Source organism: Quercus lobata, chromosome 11 (genome assembly GCF_001633185.2).
Source record: "Quercus lobata isolate SW786 chromosome 11, ValleyOak3.0 Primary Assembly, whole genome shotgun sequence".
NCBI classification, from domain to species: domain Eukaryota; kingdom Viridiplantae; phylum Streptophyta; class Magnoliopsida; order Fagales; family Fagaceae; genus Quercus; species Quercus lobata.
In genome coordinates this window covers 8,179,576-8,207,483 of record NC_044914.1, presented here as the reverse complement: position 1 = coordinate 8,207,483, position 27,908 = coordinate 8,179,576, and the positions used below count along the sequence as shown (strand labels likewise).

Here is a 27,908-nt window from a genome sequence, read left to right as displayed (position 1 = left end):
AACAAGCACTTCTTCACCTTGATTAATACTTTTACCACTTTTAAGAAATCAGAAGCACATTATTGCGGTACTCTCCAAGGGCCCATATAGGAAAGATATTTCTGTACGCTGAATAACTGATCATACAGTTCTTGTTGAAAACTCCCATGATTTCCTATAGATTGGAGAAAACAAAGCTAATAACGGACAAGAAGTAGAATTTGTATCACTTATTGAAGGTTAAGAAACTATTTTTCCTCACTGAGTATCTGATAGCATATGTATGTAATTGATAAGGGCAATCTTTTTCGAATGCAAAAAGTGGAATATAAAAAGTTAGACGGAAGATTTTTATTCCTTCGATAACTAAACTTCCTAACTAAGAGACCATTTTTTAAATCGTCACACATTCCTTTTCTTTTTGTTTTGTATAAATTTACCTGTTGAGGGAAGTCTCCATTTTCCATTTGTGCATTAATCAAAACCTTGGCTGCACGATGTAAGGGAGTCGCATCTCGCTGGGCCTAACCATCAAATTGGTAACAAAAAAACCAACATATCAAATTAGTGTTATCTTACTTACTAATTAGAGAGTTAGATCCTATATGCAACATTAATTTGTGCAATAGTAGAAACTATGATACCACATTGTGCATGACCTAGTTACCCAGGTTGAGACGAATTGCGCGGGTGCTTTCTCATTCATCTCTTCCCAGATTTAATCACCCACATTCTTGAACTTCCTTGCCTTCCCAAGTACATTTTATGTACTCTTTATTATTATATTATATTATTCGTTTTCCTCGATAGAACTAATGTAAAAGTCTTTTGAACCTTAAAAATTCTAGGCATGTTGACAGATGAATTTTCGTTGTGAATGGAAAAAAGATAAAACATTGTATCGTACCTGGCCAGCTTCAATAAGAGCTAACATAGCCCATCCAGTATTTACTATGTGTGCTCTGTCCAGACTGCCGTATACCTGTTCACACGTAATAAGATATTAAAATACGTAGAAAAACTATGAGCCGTATGTTAGTTTTTGTACCCAGAACTGAATATTCAGCTTTACAATGATCTAAATTATGTTGTGAAATTGGATCATACGGGACCTCATTGTGACTCTTTTCTTTAACCTTCTTACTTTTCACCTAAAGTCATTAATTAGCTTAATTTTTTTCCAAAAATTCAAGATAAATAATGTGTTTTAAAAGAATTTTTAAAATACAATGCTTGAAATGCTTTTTACCTTATCTTGGCATGACAGGTAGCTTTCTCCCCAACCATCTGAATCAAGCTGTTTGGAAAGTAAGAAATCACATGCTCTTCTAATGCTGTAGCTATTATGGTAGGTCTTACCACTAGCCACCAGACCCTTTATCCCAAACCATGTTGCATAGGTGAAGCAAACTCCCCAAGATCCAATCCTATTTTAGAAACTATATATTGTCATGCTCAATGGTAAAAAATCACCTTAAACATTTGTTAACTACAGCAGCACTACAAAACCTAGCTTGAAGAGTAACCAAGCTAGTTCATGTCCAAGAAGAGGTCAAGAAGGATAGGAAGGTTGCAAAGAGCCTAATTAGCTAAATCCTTATGTTTACCTAATGAGTAACCAATTATTAGTAACTAGCTTTGATTCTTACCAGGTTTTGGCTAACAAACTATTTTCGTGAATGCCCAACTTAATGGCTATATATTATGAACTAACTAGGCCACCTGTCATTGTTGATGGCTAGTGGATTTGGCTTTTCGTTTGGAAAGGTTATTCAAGTTATGCATGTTTACACTATATATAAGAGCATCACTATTGGGGTGGTAAAATAGCTTATTAGCTATTTTTCCACCTTAAACTCCAAGTAAGTGCCTAACATTGGTGGAGCCAAAGGCAAATTTTTTTGCTTTCTTACTATAGTGAACAGTCAAGACTAGCAGTTCACTGTAACAAGAAGGTATAAATAAAATTATTACTTTATCACTTAGTTGGGTTTGGAGGTAGAGAGGAAGAGAGAAGTGAGAAAGAAATTTTTTTTTAAAAAAAATGAATAGTATTTGGCTGATGGTAAAAATAAGACCATTGATGTAAAGTGTGTTGTGAAATTATGTGTTAAAATAAATAAAATAGTTTTTTAAGGTGTTAAATGCTAAAATTTTTAACTCCACTGATGTGTATTAATTTTATTCTTTGCAGTATTTTAAAGCGTGGGTTATTAAGAAAAAATTATTAAATCATAAAAAATTAACAACTTCCTACACATTTAAGATTTTGGAATAAATGGTAGTTTATCAATGTATATTGGTCTATCATAGTAAGTATCTTGAGTTTCAATCATATTTCCATTTATCTCTCATTTCAAATTATTAGAAATCCAGGAAAAGTTTTGTAACTTAATGACAGAATTTTGCTCTCCTTTATTAGGAAAATTAACGTTTATAAATTTCTCTTTCTCCAATTGTAATTATTAAAATATTTTATATATACATGTTAAAAATCTTACATGTTGGACTCCACTTATTATGGAAAGAAACGTGATCCACACATAGGAAAGTGTTAATTAAAATAATGATTAAATGGTTAAATTATCATTTATTAATAATTTAAGTTTTTGGGATAAGTGATAGTTCACCATAATATTATAGAACATGTTTGTTTTAGTATTTGGAGATTGTGAGTCATTTCAATTTACTATAATTCTTTTCTGTATTTTTGGACTTTAAAAACATAATTCCAAAAGAACATTTTTGAAATCCCATTATTTGCTCCCCCTCTGCTCATCTAGACAAAACCAGAACTAATGTATAATAATGTGAGTGGTATGATCTCAAAGGAGAAAACAAACCAAGAGCCATCTGGTAGTTGTATGCTCTCAATGAAATTAGCTGCCTTTGCCATACATGCTTCTATTTCTTTCCTCCGATGTCCAGGGTGCAGTTTCACGAATGATTTCAGACCCTGTATAGCTGCTGAAGTGCATTCCACATACCTACATAATGACCCAAGAAAATTATAAATCAAAATTTTGAAATATAAGATAATTCCAAAACCTTTAGTTATGTTATACAAAAACTAGAGTTGTGTGCTGTGTACATATATAATGTCTACATTGATATTTAAAGACTACTAAGTTTATACATAAGAAAAAATCATACATGTTTATTTAAAGATTAAAATTGGAGCTAAAAGAAAAACCGCCTTGTTAGTAACTAGTATAATAAATCATAATAATTATGAAAGTCATGATAGTTCGTGAGTAAAATTGTAGGCATGGTCGATCTTACTGATAATCAATGATAATATCTCCAAACGTTTCCGATGGGTTGATCATCTATGAAAGAAACACGATGTGTTAAAACCATAGGCAAGATTCAACATTACAAACCAAATTGGAAAGAAAAGAATGTCTTACCTCTAACCACGCATAAGATCTTGTGAGCTCGTATGAAGCAAACCCACCATTGTTGTTCTATATTGCCAAGAAGAAACAAATATTCATATTCAATTGGTGTAAAATAGACTCTCTCCTAAAAGAAAACAGTTTTTTATATAAACCACACAAAATATTTTGTTACAAATGAAAATTATATTGATGAATTCTTCAATATAAAATTATAATTATTAGCATATCCATTTTCACACTAAAATGAAATCTTTTATTATAATCGAAACATATGTGATATGAATCATTCAGGAATTTTAATCGATTTACTTTATCTAAAGAAGGTGTCAATAAACATCTAAGAAATGATTTCACAGGATTTGGCCAATTGTCTTGAACACAAATCCATGTTATCAAAAGATTTCTTACGATTGTTTTTAATATGGAATAAGTCCACCGTCCATAATTTTTTGGTATCCTATTGAATAAAAATTGTGATATTATTCCTCGTTAATCAAGAGTTGTGAGAAGTATCATAATCATCCAAAAGAATGGCCTCAATTTTTTCAAATGAACAATTCGAAGACCAATATTCATTCCGACAAAATCACATGGATAATACAATAGGCTGAAAACCATGTTTCTTGAAGCAAAGATCTTTAGTTTGAATCTCCCTTTTTCTCTTTTCTTGGTCAAATTAAACTCATTAATCAAAATAGTTTTATGATTTTGATTCATGAATTATAATTCAAGGTATCAATAGCATGCGTGTTGACATATATATATATTGTTATTGTTGCAAGAATATGTTTTTTAACATGCTATTATAATATTGACGTGACACATTAAGCCACCTGTTGGTCTCAGCATTATAAGAACATACATAAAAAAACGACTGCACATTAAGAATTGTCGTTCACATAATGACAGTAAGGTATAGTTTTAAAATAAAAAATTGTAACAATCAATAACTTATAGATAAAATTGAAATCTAACTCCTAATGCAGGAATTGAAATTGTATTTTGACTTGATTTTATTTTGCACAATAATTAATATGCAAAAGACTATAATTTAAGACCAATTTCAAAAGACTATGATTTAAATTATACCTGTAGTGATAAAATCACATTAACAGCGTCATATAGTTTATCTGCTGCTATTGCCTCTCCCACAATGTCAGACGGCATTTGTGATAACAAAAGCGCTGACTGCAAATGATTTCAATATGTCAAAACTGTTAAATTTCATAATGAATCATATCATTTACATATTAGATTATAATGAGTTAACAAAGGGTTAGCTTTGCATGTATGTACGTTTATAAGTTTGATTATGTTAATGATAATGTTAATGTTATTTTATAAACAAGGGTAAAAATTATACTTTAAGTGCTATACCTTAAACTAGGGGTGTGTACAAAACCAAGAAACCAAAAAAAGGGCTGAAATTGGCCGAAATGTTGCCAAAATTTCGGTTCAGTTTCAATGCAATTCGGTTTCAGTTACCATTTCACAGAAACTGAAAATTTCAATTTAGGTTTTCGTAGCAGGTTTGCATGCACCAAATCGGCCGAAACTGAATTGAATTATATAATAATATATTTTGTATTACATATATAATATAAAACACGTTTGGGCTTGCAAACATTGGGCCTCTAGCTTGCAAACATTTGTGTTAGGACATATGTGGAACTTGTTAGGACATATGTTATGTAAAATTGGCTAATCTTTTGACAAAACGCACTTTACTTGTAATTTGGTAGATCTAGGATGTGTTTAATACTTTAAGGAATAAGAGTTCAAGTCTAATATTGAAGTCATGCAAATCTATCCAAGAAACAAGTGAAGAAGTGTTTTTATTAAAACTCAACAGATAGCTCGTCAAATATATCTATCGAGATTTAATGTATAATTCTCAACAGCTCTCAACAAAGGCTATATCTGTTGAGAATTACGAAATTCAGATTTCCAGATCTATTTTTCGTGCATATCCAAGTTATTTGTGTAAGGTTTCTTTTCTCACAACCCTAGACATATATAAGGATTATTTTAACGGGCGTTAAAGGTGATGCAAAGTGATTATTCACTCAAATTGTGGCTGAAGATAAATTTTCCTTAGTTCATCTTTTTTTTGTAGAAGCTACTGTGTCTTTGTACCAAAGGATTTGTAACCAATGAGCTTCTTGATCTTCATTGTCTGGATGAACAGAAGAATTTTGCAACCAACATCTTTCTCAAGTTAGTGTATTAGTCACATACTTGAATCCGTGCATCAATTGATTAGTCATGTACTATGAGTCGTGCATTGAAATGAGAAATTGTCACTACATTACAAGTCTAATTGTATATTAGGGTAAGAGTTCAACTGTAAGTTGGTATTAGGTACTGGAATTCCTTTTACTTGTAACCGCTTGTTTTGATAATAGTGGATTCTAGGGAGTGGTGACCTTAAATTCACCCAGTGGGGTTTTGCCTCAATGGTTTTCCTCATTTGTAAACAAATCAGTTGTATCAAATTTATTCTTCACTGCATTTAACTTAGTTGGTGATTTTTTATGCTATCACGCTTATTGCATATAATTGAATCTAATTAATTAACTTATCTAATTAATTGATTAATTTACCAAAGGGGCCAATACATTTTTAGCCTATCAGTCTAGCATTTTTTGTTTTTTTAAAACCCACACGTTTGAACCTCTTGCTATTTAAACCCCATTAACACATTAGATTAAGTAAAAACAAAAGAAAATTTTTAGAAACCCTACCCTACATACCCCATGGCTCACAGCCTCACACTTTTCAATTTTCACTCATTCTCAAATAGCCTCCGCCTTCGCACTCCACTCTACAGTCTGATTCTGCCTCTGTCGCTAGCCTCCACACGCCGATTTCCCCTTTCTTTCACTCTCACTCTCTTTTGATCAATGGCTTGAGGCTTTTTTTGATCATCGGTATGATTCTTCTCTCTTTCTTCCCTTTTCTTTCTTGACTTGCTTCGTTCAACACTTCAACAGCTCTGTCTCTCTCTATTGCTTTGTTTTTTATATGTAATTAAAGTTAGGGTTTTGAAAATCTTTATAACCCTTTCTTTTTTTGTATTTTGGGTTTTGTTTAATACTGAATCAATGCTATTGTTTATGAGATTAAAGCTAATAAACTGAAAATTGACCAAAACTGAAATAAACTGAAACCAATTGATTTCGAATTATTTTGGTCGGTTTCGGTGGAAAAATTTACAAACCGAAAATTTTGGTTCGGTTGGCCAAACACTAAGAAAACCAACTGAACCGAACCGATTATGCCCCTACCTTATATTATTCAATTAAATTCAAACACATTAATATATTGAATTTAATTGTTTTTAAGAAATATAATAATGTATATGCTGCATAGATCACTACAAATATGTATTTGAATTTAATTAAGTAGCTGACAACATTGGTCAATATAATTAGAACCACTAGTCGCAAACCTACGCGATACATGATAAAATATTATATAATTATTTTATAAGAATACAATGTAAAATTTGTAAGTTAAATAGTGTATGTGTTATTTAAGAGCATTTCCTATTTTTATATGTTTTATGTAATAAAACATATAATTTACTTTGCAATAAAAAATAATACATAGTGATATATATATATATATATAAATACATATGAAAAATTTTATTTAATAAAAATATTTAAATTGCATAATTATAATATTTATATATATATAAAAATGGACAAGATGTTATTGAAATTGCTTTTTTAAAATAACAGGTGTAACATGTTACATTAAATTTAAATTATTATATAAGTTTAGAATTGTAACTCTTTTTCTTTCCAAATATAATGCCTATATTGTTGAAACTTGAATTTTAATGTGATATTTTGAATATTTATCATTTTTATTGCATTTTTAGGGTCTATATATATATATCTAATTATTTTTAGATGTTGTTTTAACTTAGGACATTCGCTCTTGATGATTGCTCTTTTATCATCAAATCAAGACATTAATTAGTTTTTGGTATAAGCAGGGATTAAATCTCAAATCTCTTATTCAACCGCAAAAAACTTTATCCGTTGATCTCTTATATCTTTAATTTATAATGCTTATTTTATTTATACTTTTTAGCCCAAAACTAAAGAGTTTTATTCAAATAGAATAAACTTTTATACTTTTAACCCAAAAATTAAGAAATAACAATAACATTTTGAGCCCAAAATTGAAAAGGCAATTGCAAATATATATATATATATATATATTTAAGGGTCAATTAATCTAAAATGGACTGAATGGACCAAAGTGGACTGAACAAACTAAATTAGACCTAAGTGGACTTAAATGGATCAAAGTGAATCGAATTGGACTAAAATAGACCGAAGTGAACAGAAATGAACCAAAATTCTATGTAGCACAACAGGACATAGTAATAATAAATTTTACATTTCATCTTTTAGATATTTTAGATGTGTTGGTATTAAATTATGTAACTTAAAGTTTAGTACATATGAAACTGTACCTATGTTTCCCCATGTAAACAATGTATCACGGACTGGACCCAATATATTAAGCCAACTACATGTCTGCATCGCAATGGGTTTAATGCACTGGACTAGAGCTTAAATCAGGCATCATTATACCGTAAATCACGCATTATGTTCAGCTGACAGAACAACTCAGTAAAATCTAAGAACTAAGATTATGTAAGACAAAAGGTTACCTTCAAACCTTCAGCTGTACAATCTGACACAATCCAACCATTGTCTGGAGTTGAGAAGGGCCATCCACCCTTTGAAATATGGCGATACCAGTAATGAAGATCACCTGAGCTGTTTGTTCTAACCTTCATATCCGACCAAAAATCACAAAATGAATATACGTTTTTGGTGATTAATCTTGTTTATGTTTAAACTTTAATGTAGCATTACTTGTGTATTTTTTATAAAATTGTGCGCCTTTTTAAGCATTGAACCATATTCGTCTACAAGGTCGGTAGCCAGGATTGCTTGAGCCGCAAGTGCCACATCCCATAGTTGAGAACCATTATATCCCTATCATTGAAACATTTAATTTACATCAATGTCATATCTCACACCTCATATAAAAAATATTTTCTCATTCCTCAACTTAGTTGAACATTTTGGTGCAAAGATAAAGAAATATAGAAAAGCTAAGTTCACATGGGAACAAGCTTTTGAATTAGAACCTGCATTTTCATTCCATCTTCAGCTACCCATAAATAATCTTTGATTCGTTCAAGGTGACACTGATACGCCTCTGAATTTGGATCTTCCACCCAACGACAGACCATGTTTAGTACCTGTATTTATAATGGAATATGTTTTGCTTCAAAACTGTTAGAGATATCAAGTCCAATAGCTAATGTTAGAGATATCAAGTGTTTTACTTGTAACATAAGTCAATTAATAATGGTTTATTGTATGGTTAGTTTAATATTTATTCTCCTATAAATACCCCATATTTTGCTCAATGTAACAAAAATTGAAATTATAGTGAAGATATAGTTGCCATAAGCTTCCTCTATAGACATAAGCGGTTAAGCTGAATCCCATAATCCTAATGTCCTTTTTCTTTTCTCAATGCTCTCTTTTCTCTATATTTTTCATAAAAATGTAACAAAAACTAAGCTAACTTGTATCTAGACCTTCCAATATCTCCAAATTTCTTTACGTGAAATTGGCTGGTTGATCAACATATGATTTTAGTTATAGAGAATTGCCTGATGGAAAAACAATTTTCGGCCTTAGTAGCCCTTACATTAGTGTATTTAAAAATATCAAAAATAAAACCAAAAGAAAAGAACAACAAATAAGTGGAGCTCATTGGTTGTAGAGGTAATTAAATTTATGACAACTTTTGTGCTTTCTTACAAATTTTTTTTTGGGGGGGAGAGAGAGAAACAAAGAATAATACAAATACTTTAATGTAGGATGTCTAAAGTCAATTGCAACAAGTCATGAACCATTCTCCTTACAAATCTATACTCCTATTAGTTTACTAATATTCCTATTATAACCCTAAGCCTCATTAAGAATAACTCTTTTTAAAAAAGTGATAAATTTATTTAAGGGTAGTTTTATAAACTTATACATTTTTATAAGACAGACAAGATAATAAATGATATTCCCTTAAAATGTTTGACTTTTCAAACAGGATAAATAAAGTGAGACGGAGGGAGTATATATATATATGACAAAACTTAAGTACAGTACCTTAGGTACTGTTTCTTGGGCTCCTCTCTTCAGATTTTGTCATGTGACTATTTAACTAAAAAATATACTTTCAACCTATGAGAAAAAATCTACATGATAGAATTTTATGAAAGGAATCTAAGAAACAACACTTAAGTACTATACTTAAGTTTTGCTCATACATACATACACACGCACATATATATATATAGAGACACACAAATCATTCTTGGGTATTCTTTAATTCTTTCAAAATAATCGCATATTCTTCATACATCAAGTGTTTTTATGGTCTTATTATAATTAAAACATTAAATTTAGAATGTCATATATTTACTCTCACTCTATATCTCTCTCTCTCTAAAGTCAAAACCTTCTTCTCAGAAAAAGAAAAAAAAAAAAGTCAAAACCTTACATGTAAATTACCAAAAATTAAGGATATCAAAACCTATAACGGTTATCTATCGTTTTCGTTCCAAAAAAAAAAACTTATAACGGTTATGGAAATGAATGTTTAAATGGAGCTTTTTCGTTGATGAGAATTTAAATTAAAGAAAGCTATAAATCATTGAGAGTTTAAACTCACAAAATTACAATTTCTGAGAATTGATATGTATGTTGTTTAGATACACTTTTGAACAAGGGACTTATTGTTCGATGGTGTTGCGCGTCTCCTAATGAAGAAACTGGTTTCCAATGCCCCACTAATTGTAAGAATAAAATTATCCTTAGAATTCAAGTCTATATCATATTATAGAAACATAGTGTATTAAAATATAAAAATTGCCATTGTATAAAATCGTGTATACATATAACATTTTATTTTAATAATTAGATAATTCATATTGATCCTTATGGACATTTTTTTAATATAAAAAATACCATTGAACATTGATAAACATACTATTTGATGAAAAATAGATTTTTTTTTTCCTTCTAAATTCAATTCTAATGTAGTTAGTTTTAAGAAAGAACAAGAAAAATAATTTGATTTAAGTACTACATTAGTAATTGTGTACAAGATATACGAGAATTGTTCTTATCTAAAATGTGAGAGTTAGAATTCTCGCCATTCATAAAAATTGAGATGTTCATGGAAATAGTAATTTTGTTAAACAAACAACAAAATTTTTATTAATTTTCAAAAATTACAACATTTCTATCTCAAGCCTACCATGATGAGCGCACCATAAAAGATTCCGACACATTTCCCATTTTAAAAAAAGAAAAAATGGTATGGAAACTCTTTTTGCAAAATACATGTAACACATAGTATGCGTTAGGATTAGGTTTTTGCCCAAAAAAAATAAATTTGTTTATTTGTTTATAAAGGTTATATTTTATATACTCATAACAAAAAGATTATCTTTTATATAACCTTCATAAAATATTTGTTTATTAAGGTACAATTGTATTTTTTTTAAATGAATTTTATTAGTATTACATAAACTAATAAAGTAGCGAAAAATATTCAATAGAAATTATAGAATGCACTAATGTAGTGCCATTTTTATGAATTAAATGTACGGAACACACTGTCATATCAATTTTTTTTAACAAAACTGTAATATATAATATATCCCGTGGGTATAACCGTATAGCATAGCTTCCAATCTCAATATATATACTGCTCATGTGGATGTCTTGAAAATGTTGATGTGTATATATATATTCATATAATGTTCACCATATATATACTATGACATATAATTATATATGTGGTTTTGTGTGAACAATGCTGGATTCTAGATTGTAGCAGTTGTTGGCTTTGGAGTTTGGAATGACCAAATTGAATAAAGAAAGAGAGGGCTCAAATCAAAACGAAGGTTCATAAATGTGAACTTTCACGCTAACTAGAATAATAGTAACAAAATACTTGTATTTTTTTAAGAGGAACAATTAACAAAAAAACCATTGTCTAGCTAGAAGACTAACCAAGTCATTTATTAAAAAAAAAAATAGTTAATTAAAATCATGGGGACGAGGAAGCCTGTGAGCTGTGATCCCAAGGAGAGTCCAAAAGTATTCTTTGTTAAGAGGTAGTTACATGAAATATTAAAACTAACACAAAGACAATTTTATTAAAAAAAAAGAAAGAGAAAACACAGCTGATAAACAAAATAATAATGCTGAAATTAGGTTATATTCTTGGAAACATGTAGTTTTCCACCAAACTAAGCTGGAAGAGATTACATGGTATTCATAGACAATCTATGTCTATGAAATCACATTATTTATTAAATTATTTAAAGTCATATGACTTTTAAGTAAGCCATGTGGGTTGGAGAAACTTTCCCGTGACCAAAAAAACAAAATCTTCCTTCTCTGCTTTTGATAGAGCTCAATAGACTGTAAGTGCGTGTTTGGAATGCATGTTGAATGTGCATTTCTGTGTTTTGCTGAAAAATGGTGGGTTCTATACACTATTCACGAGACTCATGAGTACAGAATTCAACCAAAAAAACCTTTAAAACTGGGTTTTATGGCACTATTCACACATTTAAAAATTATTTCGCTACAATGTTTTCAGTTTTCAACAATAAGCGGTATCCAAACAAACCCTAGATAAATCAAACTATGATGAAGAACACTAGTTTGACTCAGAAATAAATAACCCAAGTTCAAACATAACTATGATACTTGATTTGAGTATATACTATACATAGTATAATGTGTTTATATTTATATATGTTTATAAATATATACATATATAAACTTGAGACTAGATTGTGTAAGATACTCAATTCCATAGTAAGAATTATATATTTTTTAAATAATAAAAGTTAATGAATCCAACTTTTATAAGTTCATAAATGAAAATCATTCTATCTAATTAATTCCATTAATATAATTATAAATATAAATTTGCTAATAATTATTAGCATGGATTTGTAAAAACATTATATATAAAAAATTAATCGTAGTTTTTACTATATATGGAGAAAGAATAAGTCAATGAAATAGCTCGTAAAGAAACTTAAACTTGTTTCAAAGAAAATGAACTAAACTGGAATGTATAAGCAAACTTAGTGATCAGCTCAAGCTCGAGCTCAACTCATGTTTGAAATAAAATAAAATAACCAATCGTGAACTTTTAATACTCATCTAAGCTTATTAGCCTGCTTAAGAGGCCCAACATTATTTAGTTACTTCGATTTTATTTTTAAATTGCATTTGTAGTGCTCCCCCCCCCCCCCCGGCGGCGGGCGACCCTCTTCCCTCCTTTCTCAAAATAAGATTTAGAGAATTAATTAACTTAGACTAAACTTCTCTAATTAATTTAAACTAAACCAAGCTCAAGTTTGTTCGACGAGAAAATGAATCAAACTTAAACGTGTAATCTAACTTAGTAATGAGATTGAGCCTGTTTCATTTTTGAAATAAAACTAAATAAATAAACCATGAACTTTTAATACTTGTTTCAACTCGGCTCATTTACTCACCTAGAAATTAGTGGTTCTAACTTTTGTGCATAAGCATGCATAGCCATATGGAGGGTTAAATATCCACAGGACCACAACCCTAGGCTCAGTCCAAAACCAATGTTTCCCCAATATTCAGCTTTTCATTTCTTTATAAACAAGGAAAAAAGTATATACCTTATTAACAGGACCAATGCAGATATACCGAGTGTTTTCATCTTCATAGTGGATGTGTTGCATCACAGTGTCAAGAGCCTTCTGTCGTAGCTTTGAGAAAGGCCATTGCATTAGAAGAGGTTCCGCAACCTTGTCAAGACAACCCCACAACATGTCTTGTACCTTCGAATGTGGGCAATACAGGTCCTCCTGTAAAACTATCATCTTGTTCAAACAAGGTTTTTCCTTATATTTCTTTTAACAAATTGCATTTGAGGTTGAGGAAAAGGCCCATACCAGAGGGATTAGGAGTTCATATCATTGTAAAATGGACTTTTATGATGGTTATAACCCCTAAACCCATAGTCCAGAACTATTTGGACACTTCTTCCTTTACAAAAATGTAATTTACAACAGTTAATATTATCCAAAAATTATTTAGTTCTTTACGTTTAAAATTGGTCATTTTAGTCCAGTAGTTTTACCTAAAATTCATTTTAGCCTTTTAAGTTTGAAGTTAAAAAATTAAAATGATTTCTAGGAAAAGTTATTGGACAAAAATGACCAATTTTAAACTTAAAAAAGAAAAATTATTTTTGGGCAAAGTTAACAAATGTAATTACATTTTTTTTTATATCTTTTTATCTTTCTTAAGGAGGAGAGATATTAGATATATAAAAACTCTTTTTCATTTTCCGTCTTTTTTACTTTCTTTGGAGGGTAATTCTGTCACAAACTACTAAATTATAGAGATATAGATCTTAGCAATTCCTCTCTTTTTCTCCCTAGGTAGGTAACAATAATTCTTTTTGGTATTTATAATATATCAAGAATATTTGAGTCACTTTCATAAATATAAATAAATAAATAAGAATATTTGAGTCTCAGGCCTACCCTAACCACACCTCATCTTTTATATGTTAATGATTTTAAAATTTGGAAAATAGTTAGAATATTTTATACATATATTTTATTAATTTTTATATACATTATTATTGTGCCAAGTCATCATGTTCATTTAAACAATAATCATATTTAAATCTGATCACCAAGGTTCTACTTGTTCCTCTTCTGGGGGGGAATGGCATTCAACTTTGTGTTTGTCTTTTGACCTCAGTTTAAAATTTTAAGAATATAAAAGATATCTTACTGTAACCGTGGGATTTGAGCTTGTCTCATTCATTCCTTTTCTTTTGCTTTTTTTTTTTTTCTTTTTTTAGCAAAGTCTCATTCATTTCTTGGTTGCATCTATGAGCATTTTGACTCCTCAAGTGTGCATCTGATTAAACTTCAAATATATATTGGTTATAAGGACGTCTTTTACTTTGATTTCAATTATTTGACCTTTTTGACTTAGGATGGAATTTGAATATCCTGCGGTCCTCACATTCTCTTTTTTTCCTCTTTGGCCTTTCTATATGGACAAAGGTTAGGTGGCAATCTATCATATTATTTTCATCTAAATAACAATTTTGTATCTCAACTAGCATTTTATGGTATTTTTATGTGAGACATTCAAGATTCAAATTTCTCCTCCTCCAAATATCAAATTATAAAAAAAAAAATTATAAAATAAAATAAAAATAACAACAACACTTCATCTAATTTTTTATGTCAAATAAATATATCGGTTGGGACTTTTTAAAAAAATTGTTTTTTGGAATAAAATCCAAGTAAAAATTTTCTTTTATTCTCATATTTCATTATTTTGTATGAATTTAATTCAAAAATATTAAAAAGTTATGTTAGATTAAATAATTAAATTTACTATTTAATTTCTAACAACTTAAAACTTTAGTATCAATCGATAATTTATCATGGTATCAGTGATTCAGAGTAAGAGGTCTTACCTTCAATATTGTGTCTCCACCTTATCTTCCATTTAAAATATAAATAAATAAATAAAAAATTCGTGCACTAGGCCCACTTAATAAGGGCGCCCACATTTAAAGGACGGAGTTTAAAATTAAATGATTAAATTCATCACTTGCATCATTTCCTAATGAAATGAAGCATTTTAATTAGAATCTCTCATAACCCGGCCCTTCAAAAAAAAACAAGCATCGTCAATAGTCAAACTACTATCAATCAAATAATCAAATGCACGCTAGTTGCGTCTTGTATTTTGGTTAGAATCCCCCGCCACCCTCCAAAAGAACAAAAAATTGCATCATCAATAATCAACTTGCTATCATCAATATTCAGGCTGATATCAATCAAACAATTGAACGCACACTACTAGATGGGTCTTGCATTTTGGTTAGAGTCGGCCCCACCACCCAACAAAACAAAAAATGGTATCATCAACAATCATATTGCTATCATCAATAGTCATACTGCTATTAATCAAACAATCAAACGCACACTGCTAGATAGGTCTTGCATTTTGGTTAGAATCACCCCACCCCCCAAAAGAACAAAAAATGGCATCATCAATAATCAAATTTCTATCAACCGAAGGCACGCAATTCAGATTTCAAAAAACCACAAACTATTACACAATTTTTTTGCCACAACTGTGATGTGGTAAAGTGTGAGTAGTAAGAAAAAATGATAAATTCATGTATAAGTGATAAACAACCATTCACAGTCCATTACATTAGAATTGTAGCAAAAAAGTTGTGGAATAATTTGCATATTCTCCATGTAAACTTTCTTCAAAAAAAAAAATCATACCCTAGCACACAAATTTCTAGCCTGATCCCAATTGATTTGATGGTACGGTTGAGTATAGAGCTCTCTTCTGAGCAAGAGAATAATACTGTTGATGGGACCCACGTATCTCCTCCCATACAAATACGACATTGGCAGATACACCATCCGACAATGACACCACATTCGTCCTGCATGCATTGCACTCCATGTTATCTTTTTTTTCTTTTCTTTCTTTTTTTCTTTTTTTCTTTCTTTTGGATGATGCAAGAAATTTGTTGTCCCTATTTTTTAAATATTTCTAAGGGTGCACACTTCATGGCATGTGCAATTATATAATTTACAAAGAGTCAAAGACCCATAAAAAATAATAATAATTTAGAAAGAAAGTAGGAGGCCCATAAAAAATAAAAATAAAAAAAGACAAAGATTGGCTACAAAATTGATTGTAGCCTAAGACTACAATCTTACTTAATAAAATAAATATTAATATATATTTTGAAAATTTAACTGTTAAATTACATATTTTTTACACTCTTAAACACATGTCTAATTTTGTGTGAATTGAATATTATTTACTATATGATCTATAAGCTTCTATTTTATGCATAATTTTAAATTACAAAAACTTACAATTTAAACAATCTATTGATAACATAGTTATTGATCTTTAATTTACTAATTTTGTAAGTATGGAAGATATAAGAAATAAATGTAATCTAATGGTAGATTTGTCAAATTTCACTTCCAATAAAAAAATATTGAGTTAGGTTTGTAGTTTAAGGTTACAACTAATTTTGTAACTAAACGTTATCCAAAAACAAATAAATACAAACAATAAAGAAACCCCATTTAAAAAATTAAAGGAAAAAAAAAAGACAAAAATGAAGAACCTGGATGTATAGGAAGAAAGTAAGGAAGAAGCCATATTTCTGGGGGTAATGGATTGTTGCCACTCCACTCGTATACCCCAAGTACCTACAAATTTTTTCAATAATTATATACTATATATAATAGCAGAAGTTTTTTCCTACAATTAAGGAGGTGCTGCCATGTAGGAAAAATGTCCATCTAAAATTCAGCCACGTACAAGTTAAAAAGTGATAAATTATGTTGTTTGGCAATGCTACACACCGTTTAAAGCCTCTCATTATAAATAACAAAAAAAATAACCTGTTAAAATTAAAGAGTACACAGAAATGGAAATAGAGAGAGGCGAGAGGCCTGGGACGCAAAGAAAGAAACAGAGAAAGAGGTTGGGACCCGAAGAAAGAAACAGAGAAAGAGGCAGAACGATAAAGACTACATTGATTGGGCATAAGAAATCAAAAAATCTCAAAACACGATTTTGCAGATGACATCTCCCAAATTCCTTTCTCTTGGTTTTCGCTAAATCTAATATCAGAATTCAGAGACATTTTTCATTCTACTTTTTTTCGAAAATAAGGAGGAAGGAAGATGAAGAGGCCTTCAGCATAAGCACGAAAAAAGCCTATTCTAGGAACTCTTGATATCAGACCGTTCTTTCTCGATAATTTTCAACTAATCTCTTACCCTATTGTCTTCAATTATGTTTGCTGTCAATTTAGGGATTTTCGTTGAAATCAGGGAAACAATCTAGAAGATCAAATTCTAATTGAATTGTTATTAGGAATTTTATATTTCTGGGTTTTGTATCAAATTTTAACTAAATTGTTATTAGGAATTTTCAGTTTCTAGGTTTTGTTCCTTTGCTTTCATGAGTTTCAGTTTCATATTTTGTTTTGTTTTGATTTTTTTTTTTTTTTTTTTTGACTTGCTATCTGGGTCATTAGAGAAGAAGAAGGGTTATTAGATAAATTATAATGTATTTCTATGGCATTGAAGCAGGCCTACGTTCAATATTTCTGTTTATCATTTTGCTTCTTATTAGCTTATGCTATTTCAGTAATTTATGGAACTATGTTTATGGTAGTTTGTGCCCATGTTGCTTTTGTAAGCTTTTAGGATTTGTTTCCATGTGTTTGTAGGCTTTTATGGTTTGTGCCTTGCTATACAGCCCTTATGTTCTGTTGCCTAATACTTCTAGCTAAATATTTTGCATTTTCTTTAAGTATTCTCACTCTTGTGCCCTAGTAGGATTTTGTTCCTAAATGCATATAATTTATGTATTGTGCATTGGTTGAATGTTGGACATGCAAGTGATTTGCATTGAGCTTATTAACTTGTATGTCCGGATGTTCATTCCAAGTGTGAATGAGCATTGTAGTCACTATTTTATAGTGATTACCTGTTTGGTCAAGTCATGATTTATTTCTCATTCCATTTTGCTTGATCGCATTGTGCTTGTCTCATATGCTATTACAAGTTTTTCTGCATACAATGATGATATCGTGTTGTTATGCTTTAGGAGATTTTTGTTCATATGATTCAAGAGCTTATCAGATTCTAGAGTTAGGTGTGAGTGAGTTTTGTTCAACTGTTCCCAACACACATGTTAAGTCTAGAGTTTATTTTAGAGTTTTGTCATGGAATAGCCAAAGGGAGAGATTGTAAAGTTGAATTTTATCAACCATCTTGTTGGCTTTATTCCGTGCTAAATTTGCTTGTGTGTTAGCAATTAGTAACCCTATATTTAGGTGGGAATCATGTAAGGATAGTGTGTGAAAGAGTGTGAAGAAATGCTCAAGATTGTGCAAAGAAGCACAGACTAGCGACTAGATCTCGCGGGTGGCTCGCGGCTTGCAAGCCGCCAAAATTTGCACACGTGCCAAGCATGCCAGAAGCTGAAGAGTCACACCAGCTATTATACTACAAGGCAAAAGTCCCAAGCTAGCCAAACCGTTAGGTCATGACTTGAAGTTGCGACTCAACCCAGTCGTGAGGTCAAGTATCCACAACACCATGTTTGGAAAAAACTGACTTTTTACATTCCTTCTCATCCTACTATATATATACCCTTATACCCACGATATTCAGAGAGCTTCCAGAGAGAATTTTGAGAGAAAAACAAGATTGATTCATCCACAATCTTCACATAGAGACTCTTCAAATTTCTCTACTCTCTTCCTCTCCATTGTCAAATCCTTAAGAGGTACATTACCAAAATCTTTTCTCACCATACTCATATCTGTGGGAAGGCCATTTGGTGTTTGGGAAGCAGTTAAAAATGGACCAATTTCATATTGGTAGATACTATGGTCAAGTAGCGGAATCCGGCAAACTAAAGAAGAAATAGGTTCGGCGCAACTTCGTTGGAGTAGGAGCTTGTAGGGTTTAGGTACATTGGGTAGATTAGGGTTGGAGGGTCTTCTGCTATTCATGTATCCCAACTACACTCTTTAGTGGATTGTTTACCGCTTGGAGGGCGATGGAGAGGTTTTACGCCGAAGGCTTCAGTTTCCTCTTCGATAACACATCGTGCGTTGTCCTTGTGTTTGCATCTCTCTTCCCTTAATCTTTTCCATTTAATTTCTACTGTGGATGTGATTTTATTTGGTTTAGATTGTTTATCAATTCTGTTTTAAGCTTATGTTCATATTCCGCACATTAATTGTTTGACATTAAGCATGAATTGGTTATTTATAAATTGGGGGTCTAAATGTTCATAGTGTTTTATACACTTATTGAACTTTCAGAATTCAGGTTTTGACTTAGATTTGTGACTATAATTATATAATTGATATTATTTTTCTATAATATAATTCCAGCCATAAAGAGGATAAGTTAAGTGACGTCATCACTTGTGTAATCATAATTGTGATGGAAATTATCAAATTTTATCTAGCAAGACCTACATACAATGTTTCTTAATAATATAAATAAATAAACCTACATACATTGAGGTCCACCTCCTTCTTCTTTTCCTTTTTTCAAAGAAAGGACCACTTTTTAGTCTAATACTAAATGTTGGAATAAAAAATAATCTTTTTTTTTTTTTTGGAAACAAAGAACCACTTTTTAACCCACACTAAATTTTGGAATAAAAAACAATCTAATATTTAAAATAAACAGGAAAGATAATTATAGTCAAGATGACATCAACAATAATAATAATTTAAGTTTTATCTATATATATTTCATGTACTCGATAACTGCAATGATTATAAGGTTTTAAGTATTCGTCTAAACCTAGGACCACTTGCTAATCTAATATAATTAAACAGAAAAATGTACAGTCTTTTATTTATTCTTTATATTTGATTTTTGGACATGATAAAGAAGTATATACTTAACTGAAAGCCACATCTTGCCCCATGATGGAATGTAGGTGACGCCACCATGATCAAGAATCCATTTTCTTGCTTTCTCCATGGAACCATCCCCACCATCCATTGCTTCACCTAGCAATCTTAGGGTGACATAGCAGAGAGCTGTACAGAACATTGTGCTAGTTCCTTCTATATGTAATCCCCAACCTCCATCAATGTTCTGCAACCCATTTAGCTATAAAGTTATTCTCAATCTTCCCCCCAAAAAAATCACATTAAAAAAGAGAAGATTAAGGTTGAGCTTAGCTAAAGGTCATGCAAGGTTTACTTGTGTACGTAACTAACCGAGTGAGAGAACGTTCCTACCATCTCATGCTTGTTTTTCATAAGGAAAAAACATAAATTGAAACCCATTAAACTTATAGTTTGCACGATGAACACTAGCTTTTGTAAAGGAAAGATTCAATTTCTAACTTCTTATAGAAGACAAATAAATCAGCACCTTAATTTGAGCTCAAAATTATCACATTTGAATTTACTACCTCTTTTTTTTTTTTTTTTTCTTTATTCATTTTTTAATGGATAACACATGTACAGGGTGATGAGCGTCTTAAACGCATAATCACATGTTCACCATATATTTATGAAGGTATGAGATACCATTTGATTTAGATTTTAGAGTTCATTGACTATGTACTTACTAAGATTAATGTAACCTAATTTGAAGTAATTACTCTCTAACCTATAAGCCATCAGCCCAATGAACGAGACAATAAAACCGACCAGATTATATAAATAAGTTTAAACCTAGGTTTAGGAAGTTAGGGTCAAAGTGACTAGATAATTTAGCTAAATAATTTTTATCTTTAGATCTCAATCTCAATGCTGTAATCTTAGTAGATATAGCTGAATTACTTAATAAAATTTACAGCCTTCTTCTCAAAAAAATTTTAAAAAAATGGCTATCTTTAAATTGGGCTATTATGTCAGCCACTTATTGTTTTATTCTAATAATTATGTTTTTCTTCTTTCCCCGATATGGAAATCTTGTTTATAAAACTAGTATAAAATTAACCATTCTATTCAAATCTTGCTTATAAATCAATATAAACTAACTGGCCAGGGAAAGATCGAGTATATTCACTATGATCAGGTGCCTTTGGAATTTTCTTTCCATACCCCAAAAGAAGGGGGGTTATTAGTTTTTATAGGCTGTATGTCATTGTCAAATGTCTATTGCCCAATAAAAGAACAAATTAATTAATATTTTTATTTGATCATTTTTTGTTCTGAACTATTTCTTGTCCTATATATAACTAAAGTGACTGCTCTTTCTCTTTTTTCTTTTTTCTTTTCTCTTCCTTATTTTTGTGCTTATTGTGCCTATTCAATATTCATTGGTCAATAAAATTTAAAAAAAAATAAAAAAAATCAAAATCAAAATCAACCAAAATAAAGACCATATTTGAAAAGAGACAATATACCTGATGGTTGTAGAGATAGCGGAGTATCTCATGTCGATGCTCAAGAGGCAAGATTGCATTAAGGGCCCCCGTTATAGATAAGCCAATTACCTATATATGACAAATGATTGTGTTTATTATTGTGTGTAAGACACCAACTTTTTAATAATCTGATTGATATATCCACAGCCAACCTCTTACAAATAACATAGATTTGAAATTTTTGTCAGTAAGCATTGGATTCCAAGATTCATATATGGTGCATGTAGGGATTTACCCACCAAAGTTTGACTTTCATTTGTGTTGAAAATAGAGAAAGTTTATGTACATTTTTATGTCACAATTTTTGTCGTAATTTTAATATAATCAACTATATATGATTAATGAAAAAAAAAATAGTAGGTGTGGGGGCCGGTCAATCAACAGGGCCATTAAGGTCAGGATCGTTAGGCCTGTGGCCCATCCGAGGATGCATATCCGTCCGAGGAGGCCAAGTTAGGTCATAAGGGTGATTACCGAGAGGGGATGGTAGTCAATATCACGAAAGTAGAGTTCCGTATTCGTCCGAGGACGCCATACTCCTCGGGGCAGTATGAGTCTGAGGACGATCAGGACGCGGTCTTGTTACAACCGGACCTCGGAATTATGTCACCACTGAAGATGGGATAACAGACCAAGGGTAGAAAAGAAAAAACAAACAAATATCTATAACTACAGCTGCCTCCGCATTAATTACCTCTCAACCAACTCTTTGGTCGCATTAATGTGGAGGTGATACATGAACAGTAAGGAGGCAATCTTACAGCTGCCCATAGGAAGTTCCAGAAGGTGCTAGATGGGACAAAAAGAAATCCCACGAACCCAACCTACACGTGTGTGGTGAGAATGGAACACAAAAGGTGGTATATAAATTGAAAGAAGAACATGCAAAAGGGGGGATCGGAACATAAGAGAAAGAAAGAAAGCACAGACTAAGCAAGAAGAACGTAAAATAGTAGAAGAACTATATCGATTACGAAAACAAAAACGATCGTTGTGCCAACTCTGAGCCTTCAATATACGTAAGAGTGAATCTTTTCATTCCAAAAAAGTTAATTTAGTTCTTAACACCTACGCTCTACAAATTATATTGTTTGGGCCTATATACGTGCAAACCCAGTATCGTTTTGGGTGGTTACAAATCGTGTACTTACAGTAGGTATATATAAAAGTGATTGTCCACTATTTACAACTAACCATTTCATCAAATTATTAATTATGGCAAATTGTTAAGAATGTTTGAAAATATTGTCATTAAAAACAGTCAACCTTTTTAATATGTTTATGCTCAAGCAAAAAAAAAAAAAATTAAAAATTACTAAGTTGCCTTTTTAATTTACAAATGATAGAAGAACCTTTAATAGTTAGTACTACAAACTCCCCACCTAGGGTGGGTTGAATCCAAATCTTAAGCTTTATGAAATAGAAAATACTAATAAGTTATAATAATATAGGTACCATTCACATAATAATAATAATAATATAGGTACCATTTTCTTCTTTCTCTTTCTTTTTCTTTTTTTTTTTCTTTTTTGTTTCGATAAGATTTATACATACATATATATAACAATAATACATATATATATATATAACAATAATACATACGTACATACATACATATATATATATATATATATAATTTTGAGGCAAGATTGATCAACATGGATTGATAATGTTCAGGCAACCCTCACAGAAGTTGCTTTCTTCAGAAATATATTATTGTACATATTTAATTCTTTTTATGGTAATAATTTATATTATAGTACAAATAATTGTTATTTAAAATGACTAAATATGATTATGAAATTAAATTAATCCATATTTGATGATTATTTATTTGAAAAAAAATAACTGTAAGTTGGAGGGGGAGGCCGACTAGTAGTGAGGGGACCATAATGAAAAGGTACACGTGATGTTCCACTAAAATGAAAGCTTGTTTCTCAACAAAAATAAAAAATAAAAATGAAAGCCTGGTCTGGTTCTTAATTTATAATGACAATTTAGAGTTTGTACAATAATTCTTTTCATAAAAGGAGCTAAAAATATCGTATTCTTAATTTATTTGATTAGTGTATTATTGCAAAAACACTTCTTCTTCTTTTGAGAGGAAATGTATGCATGTAATAAAATGATTGCAAATATGATATAACTATATGCATTATGTGTTTGATCAACATCCCGTAAAATTTTGCATGATTTCCTTTGAAATGAGAGGTTGACATTTATATATAGTGAAGAATATTTGCTCTCGACAATCAATCTTTATCAGAGCATATATCCATCAAAATATTTTTCTTTATAATAATAAAAATAAAACGAAATATTTTTCTCCTTTCCGTACAAGAGAGAAGAACATCAATGCATACACGTAACGTTAGTGATTTATACCCTTTTTTTAGATGGGCTTGGGAGTTGGGACCAAGAGAGAAGAACATCAATACATACATGTAATGAAAAGTTTACAATCAAATGAGAAAAAAAAAATTAAATTAAGTTTATAAGCTCTACGTTCAATCTTTGTCAAAGCATCATCTCCATCAATATATTTTTATAAAAGATTTAAAAGATATATGTCTCTCTCTTTCCCGTACAAGAGAAGAACATTTAATAAACATAAGTAATTTTTACTTCTTCTTTTTTTAAGATGAGCTGGGAAGCAATGACTTGTTTACAAGTTTTATTTATGCATATATGATGTTTTATGTTCTCTTAATCTTTCAAGATGCATCAGGTAAGTGAAATCTTACGTATAGTAAGTGTTCAACAGTTTTATGTTTTTTTTCTATGTTTCCCCCTCAAAGTTAAGAGAAAGAAAAATAATTAATTAGTATTCTGAGAATAACATCTTATCTTATATAATAGTGAATTACTAATTAGATTTATAATGCAATTTATCATTCATGTGAGATGAGGGTTAGTGTGAAATAGAAGAAAAAGTTGTGAGAAGTCATGAAATGTAAGCTGTCATGCAATTATAGTATGAGATATTGAAGTGGGGTCAATTTGTAAATGTTAATGTATATTATGTTATGGGCTTTAGGCCCAGTTAGGTTATTTGTATAGTACACACTTTACTTGTACCGCACACATATTACTTGTACCGCACACATATGCCTCCTATATAAAGGCACTGATGTATATTCTTTTACTCATGAAATACAATATAATTATTCTGTATTTCTAACAGTAAAATTAAAATGTATTTAGCTATATCCATAAAATAAAACAAAGCATAAAGAGTTAGTTCAAACGTCTTCTTGGCCTGTCTTTGATTTTTTTTTTTTTTTTTTTTTTTTTACCCCTCTATGCATAAACGACTATAAGATAGCCAATTAGTTGCTTTGGCAATAGAATGCTAATTCAATGAAAATTTTCTTTAGATAATTTAAATTAGTACTTTTGTTACGGTGAATTGATATGAATATTGCATCATTATTCATTAGGCATTTGCAGTATGTAAAATTCTCTTTGGTCGTACCCTTCAAAGGAAAATACTGACCATGTCATTTTTATGTAGTGCATAGTTCACATTTATCTGATATGATAGATTAGAATGTAGGCAAAGTAACCATCTAATCGCCTTATAGTCTGTTTCTTCCTTTCAATGTGGTTTAGGATGTGTGGTTTAGGGGGTTATTACATATTCAATTATAAATTGAAAAGTTTTGCCACCACACCCCTTATTTTCTGTTGAGCAAAAACAATTCTAAGTCCCGTTTCCAAAAGAAAATTGATGTTACCTAATCTTCCTCAATATAGTGCGTTTGAGTAACAAGATTTCGACTTGAGTGATTAAAATCCAAATATCTTGTTTAAATAGGTTTAAAAGATCAAGGATTTGGATTTGACAAAATCTACCAAAGATTTTAATATTTTTAAATGACATGATACTCTATAAACCATCAGATAAAAAAATAACTGTAAAATTGACCCTCTCCAAAAAAATAAAATCTCAATAAAAAGTTAATCAACTACTTTAAAACTGACCCTTTTTTTTTTTGGTTAAAAAGACACCTCTTTCCTTTTAAAAAGGGAAGGGCTTTTACTTCAATATGTATGGAAAAATAAGGATTTAAGGGAGAAGTCTACTATAACTGTAGATTACCATTACTAGTTCATAAAAAAAAAATAATAAAGAGAATAAAAACGAAAACCTATTTTGAAGTATATCCTGCAATTTTCTGAAGTTCAGCAATATGTGTTTTGCTGAGTATTAGACTAATCTGAAAGGCATACATTACATGATAGCTGATTTAGTTTTACTTTAAAGAAAGAGGGCAAGCAAAATAGGAGCTTACCAAGCCAGGTAAGAGAAATAAGGGGCCACCATAGTCACCTGGCCAGAACCCATCTTCAGTCTGCAGAGTTGAGTAGAACCTCAACGCCCTTCTCAATGTGGTTGCCACTGCCTCCTCAGTTATTTCTTTCTCAGTTTTCACTTTCACTTGAGGTAGCTCCATTTCACATGGATTCTCCTTTGCAAACTATAAATTAATATTGAGAAATATAATTAGGGACGGAACACATTCATTGCCATATCAATTTGAAAATATTATGTTGTAAAATTGATAGTAATTTTGTAATTTTATTTATCTATTTATTTATTTATTAAGATATTGATGTGAGTATAATTATCACATCAATTTGTAAGCTTTTAGTATAATTAGTAGCAGCTTTATCATTTTTCTTGTCGAAATTTTATTAATACTAATTTTAAAAAATCAATTATACTTTAGTTCCCCTAAGCTAAACTCCTAGCTAGATCCCTGATTAATCTAATAAGTGTAAATGAAAACGTATGTTCATGAAAGACATGTTTTGTAAAAAGTCTCTCTCTTCATCAAATCAATGCTTTTGAGTTTTGAGCATTCACTTCAAATTTATATAGAATAAAAGGCAGGTTGAATAGAACACTTACACATGCGCGTGATATTCTATATCAAATTCAAGATTAATTTTCTTTTTAAATGGATACATATATCCTCACAAACTTCTCAAATCTGATGCTTATGTGTAGCAGTAGCACCCACCAGTACTGTCGGTCTAATTATTAATTATTAAATAACTCCCTCATAGTCTAGACTCTGGAATACTCCTCCAACCCGAAGAGCTTTTGCATAAATTTGACCCTTTTTTATTGCCGAAGCATAAATTTGATAATTGGGAAATCAACTTTCTGAGTACTTTATTATTAATACCTTGTTGGTTCTGACTTCTGACTGGCAAAAAATAATCCCATATTAGTGAAATATATAAATGGTGTCTTGACCTAACATCAAAAGATGACCATGCCTAATTTCTATATATATTTTCATCCAGTTTTACATTCCCTTTTCTACTATATCAAGGAAAAAAAAATCGTCTTCAATGATTTAAACTATTTAATATTAACCACTGCATTCCTTTTTCTTTATAAACAAATATACACACATGTTCTTCTCCAAAAATAAAATATATATATATATATATATATACACGTACACACAGACTTATATAATTACCAAAAGAAATGTAAAAGTTGATGTTTTCTAGCATTCATATGAATCAGAAGAAAAAATTGAAATACTACAAGGTTACTTACCACCAAGAAAATATTTAAAAAGAAGAAGAAAAATCAAAATCAAAATCAAAATAAAGAGCAATTTAAGTTTAAACCGCATTATTCTGATAACAGGAAAATTAACTTGATTAGTTGTATTTTGTTAAAATTACAGGAAGAAAAAGCTGTACAATATTGTATAAAAACGATGAATAATTAGTCAAAGAAATAAAGAAAGGACTTTTTAAAGCTAAACTACTTTTTTCTCAGAAAAGAAAAGAAAAGAAATCTCAATGGATTAAAGGAAAGCTTAGTTTCACCTGAATTCTCATTAGGAGGTCAGAACTTTGTTTATCATGAAACCGATTCTTCTTAAATTCATCACGGGCTTTCTCCACTTGAGCTTGTTCTTGGGGTGTTCCGAGATTCGGGTCAGACTCCCAATATTGCCTTCCAATATGATTATTTGCGCTTTCAAGCCTCACATCATTGCCCTCACTAAGCTTCAGCTTCCACATTGTTTCAGACTCCGAAAACTGTAAAGAAAATTCATGATAAAACGATCAAAACTAGTCCATATTATCTTCAACCACAACATATGTTATTATGCTCTGATACAAAGAATATATCTATGCTAATTAATGAACTATGATTATAGGGCTTGGTTCGGTGCAAAGTGTGTAAAAGTGTGTGGAACTTATGCATGTGTCTGTGTCTATTTATAGATCATGAATATTTATCCCCAAGGAAAAAGGAAGTTATAAATAGTCTTTCAATGTTAGAGACTAATGAGCAGGGGTCTTTACAATGAAAAAGAAGTAAAATGATTTTTTTTTCATTGAAAGTAGTAAAATGATTAAAGAGACTAATGACCGTTCTATA

General features: G+C 30.5%; 1 protein-coding gene across 2 annotated transcripts; it reads right to left on the bottom strand.

The window, feature by feature from the left end:
* Positions 1–13: 13 nt before the first annotated feature.
* On the bottom strand, positions 14–27,908 carry LOC115967271 (cycloartenol synthase-like). Of its 2 annotated transcripts, XM_031086349.1 has the most exons (19): positions 27,900–27,908; positions 27,347–27,562; positions 25,786–25,971; positions 21,470–21,559; positions 20,011–20,205; positions 16,689–16,773; positions 15,820–15,986; positions 13,165–13,353; positions 8,560–8,673; positions 8,282–8,404; positions 8,074–8,196; positions 4,470–4,568; positions 3,390–3,446; positions 3,262–3,308; positions 2,823–2,966; positions 1,229–1,406; positions 887–961; positions 420–503; positions 14–154 (listed from the first exon to the last, which is right to left on the bottom strand). In XM_031086349.1, the coding sequence occupies exons 2-19, from the start codon at positions 27,542–27,544 to the stop codon at positions 41–43; spliced, it is 2,268 nt and encodes a 755-aa protein (XP_030942209.1). In that variant the 5' UTR covers positions 27,545–27,562; positions 27,900–27,908; the 3' UTR covers positions 14–40. The 2 variants fall into 2 exon arrangements, with proteins under 2 accessions (XP_030942209.1, XP_030942208.1); XM_031086348.1 differs by lacking the exon at positions 27,900–27,908 and having other exon boundaries at positions 25,786–25,914.

Coding starts and splice junctions, on each gene's coding strand:
- LOC115967271 (XM_031086349.1), bottom strand. CDS start 27,544: ATGTGGAAGCTGAAGCTTAGTGAGGGCAATGATGTGAGGCTTGAAAGC. Junction 13,354..15,819: donor CTAGAAATTTGTGTGCTAGG/GTATGATTTTTT, acceptor ATAGTTTTACAG/GAGGACCTGTATTGCCCACA. Junction 504..886: donor CTCTTATTGAAGCTGGCCAG/GTACGATACAAT, acceptor TTTGATGGTTAG/GCCCAGCGAGATGCGACTCC.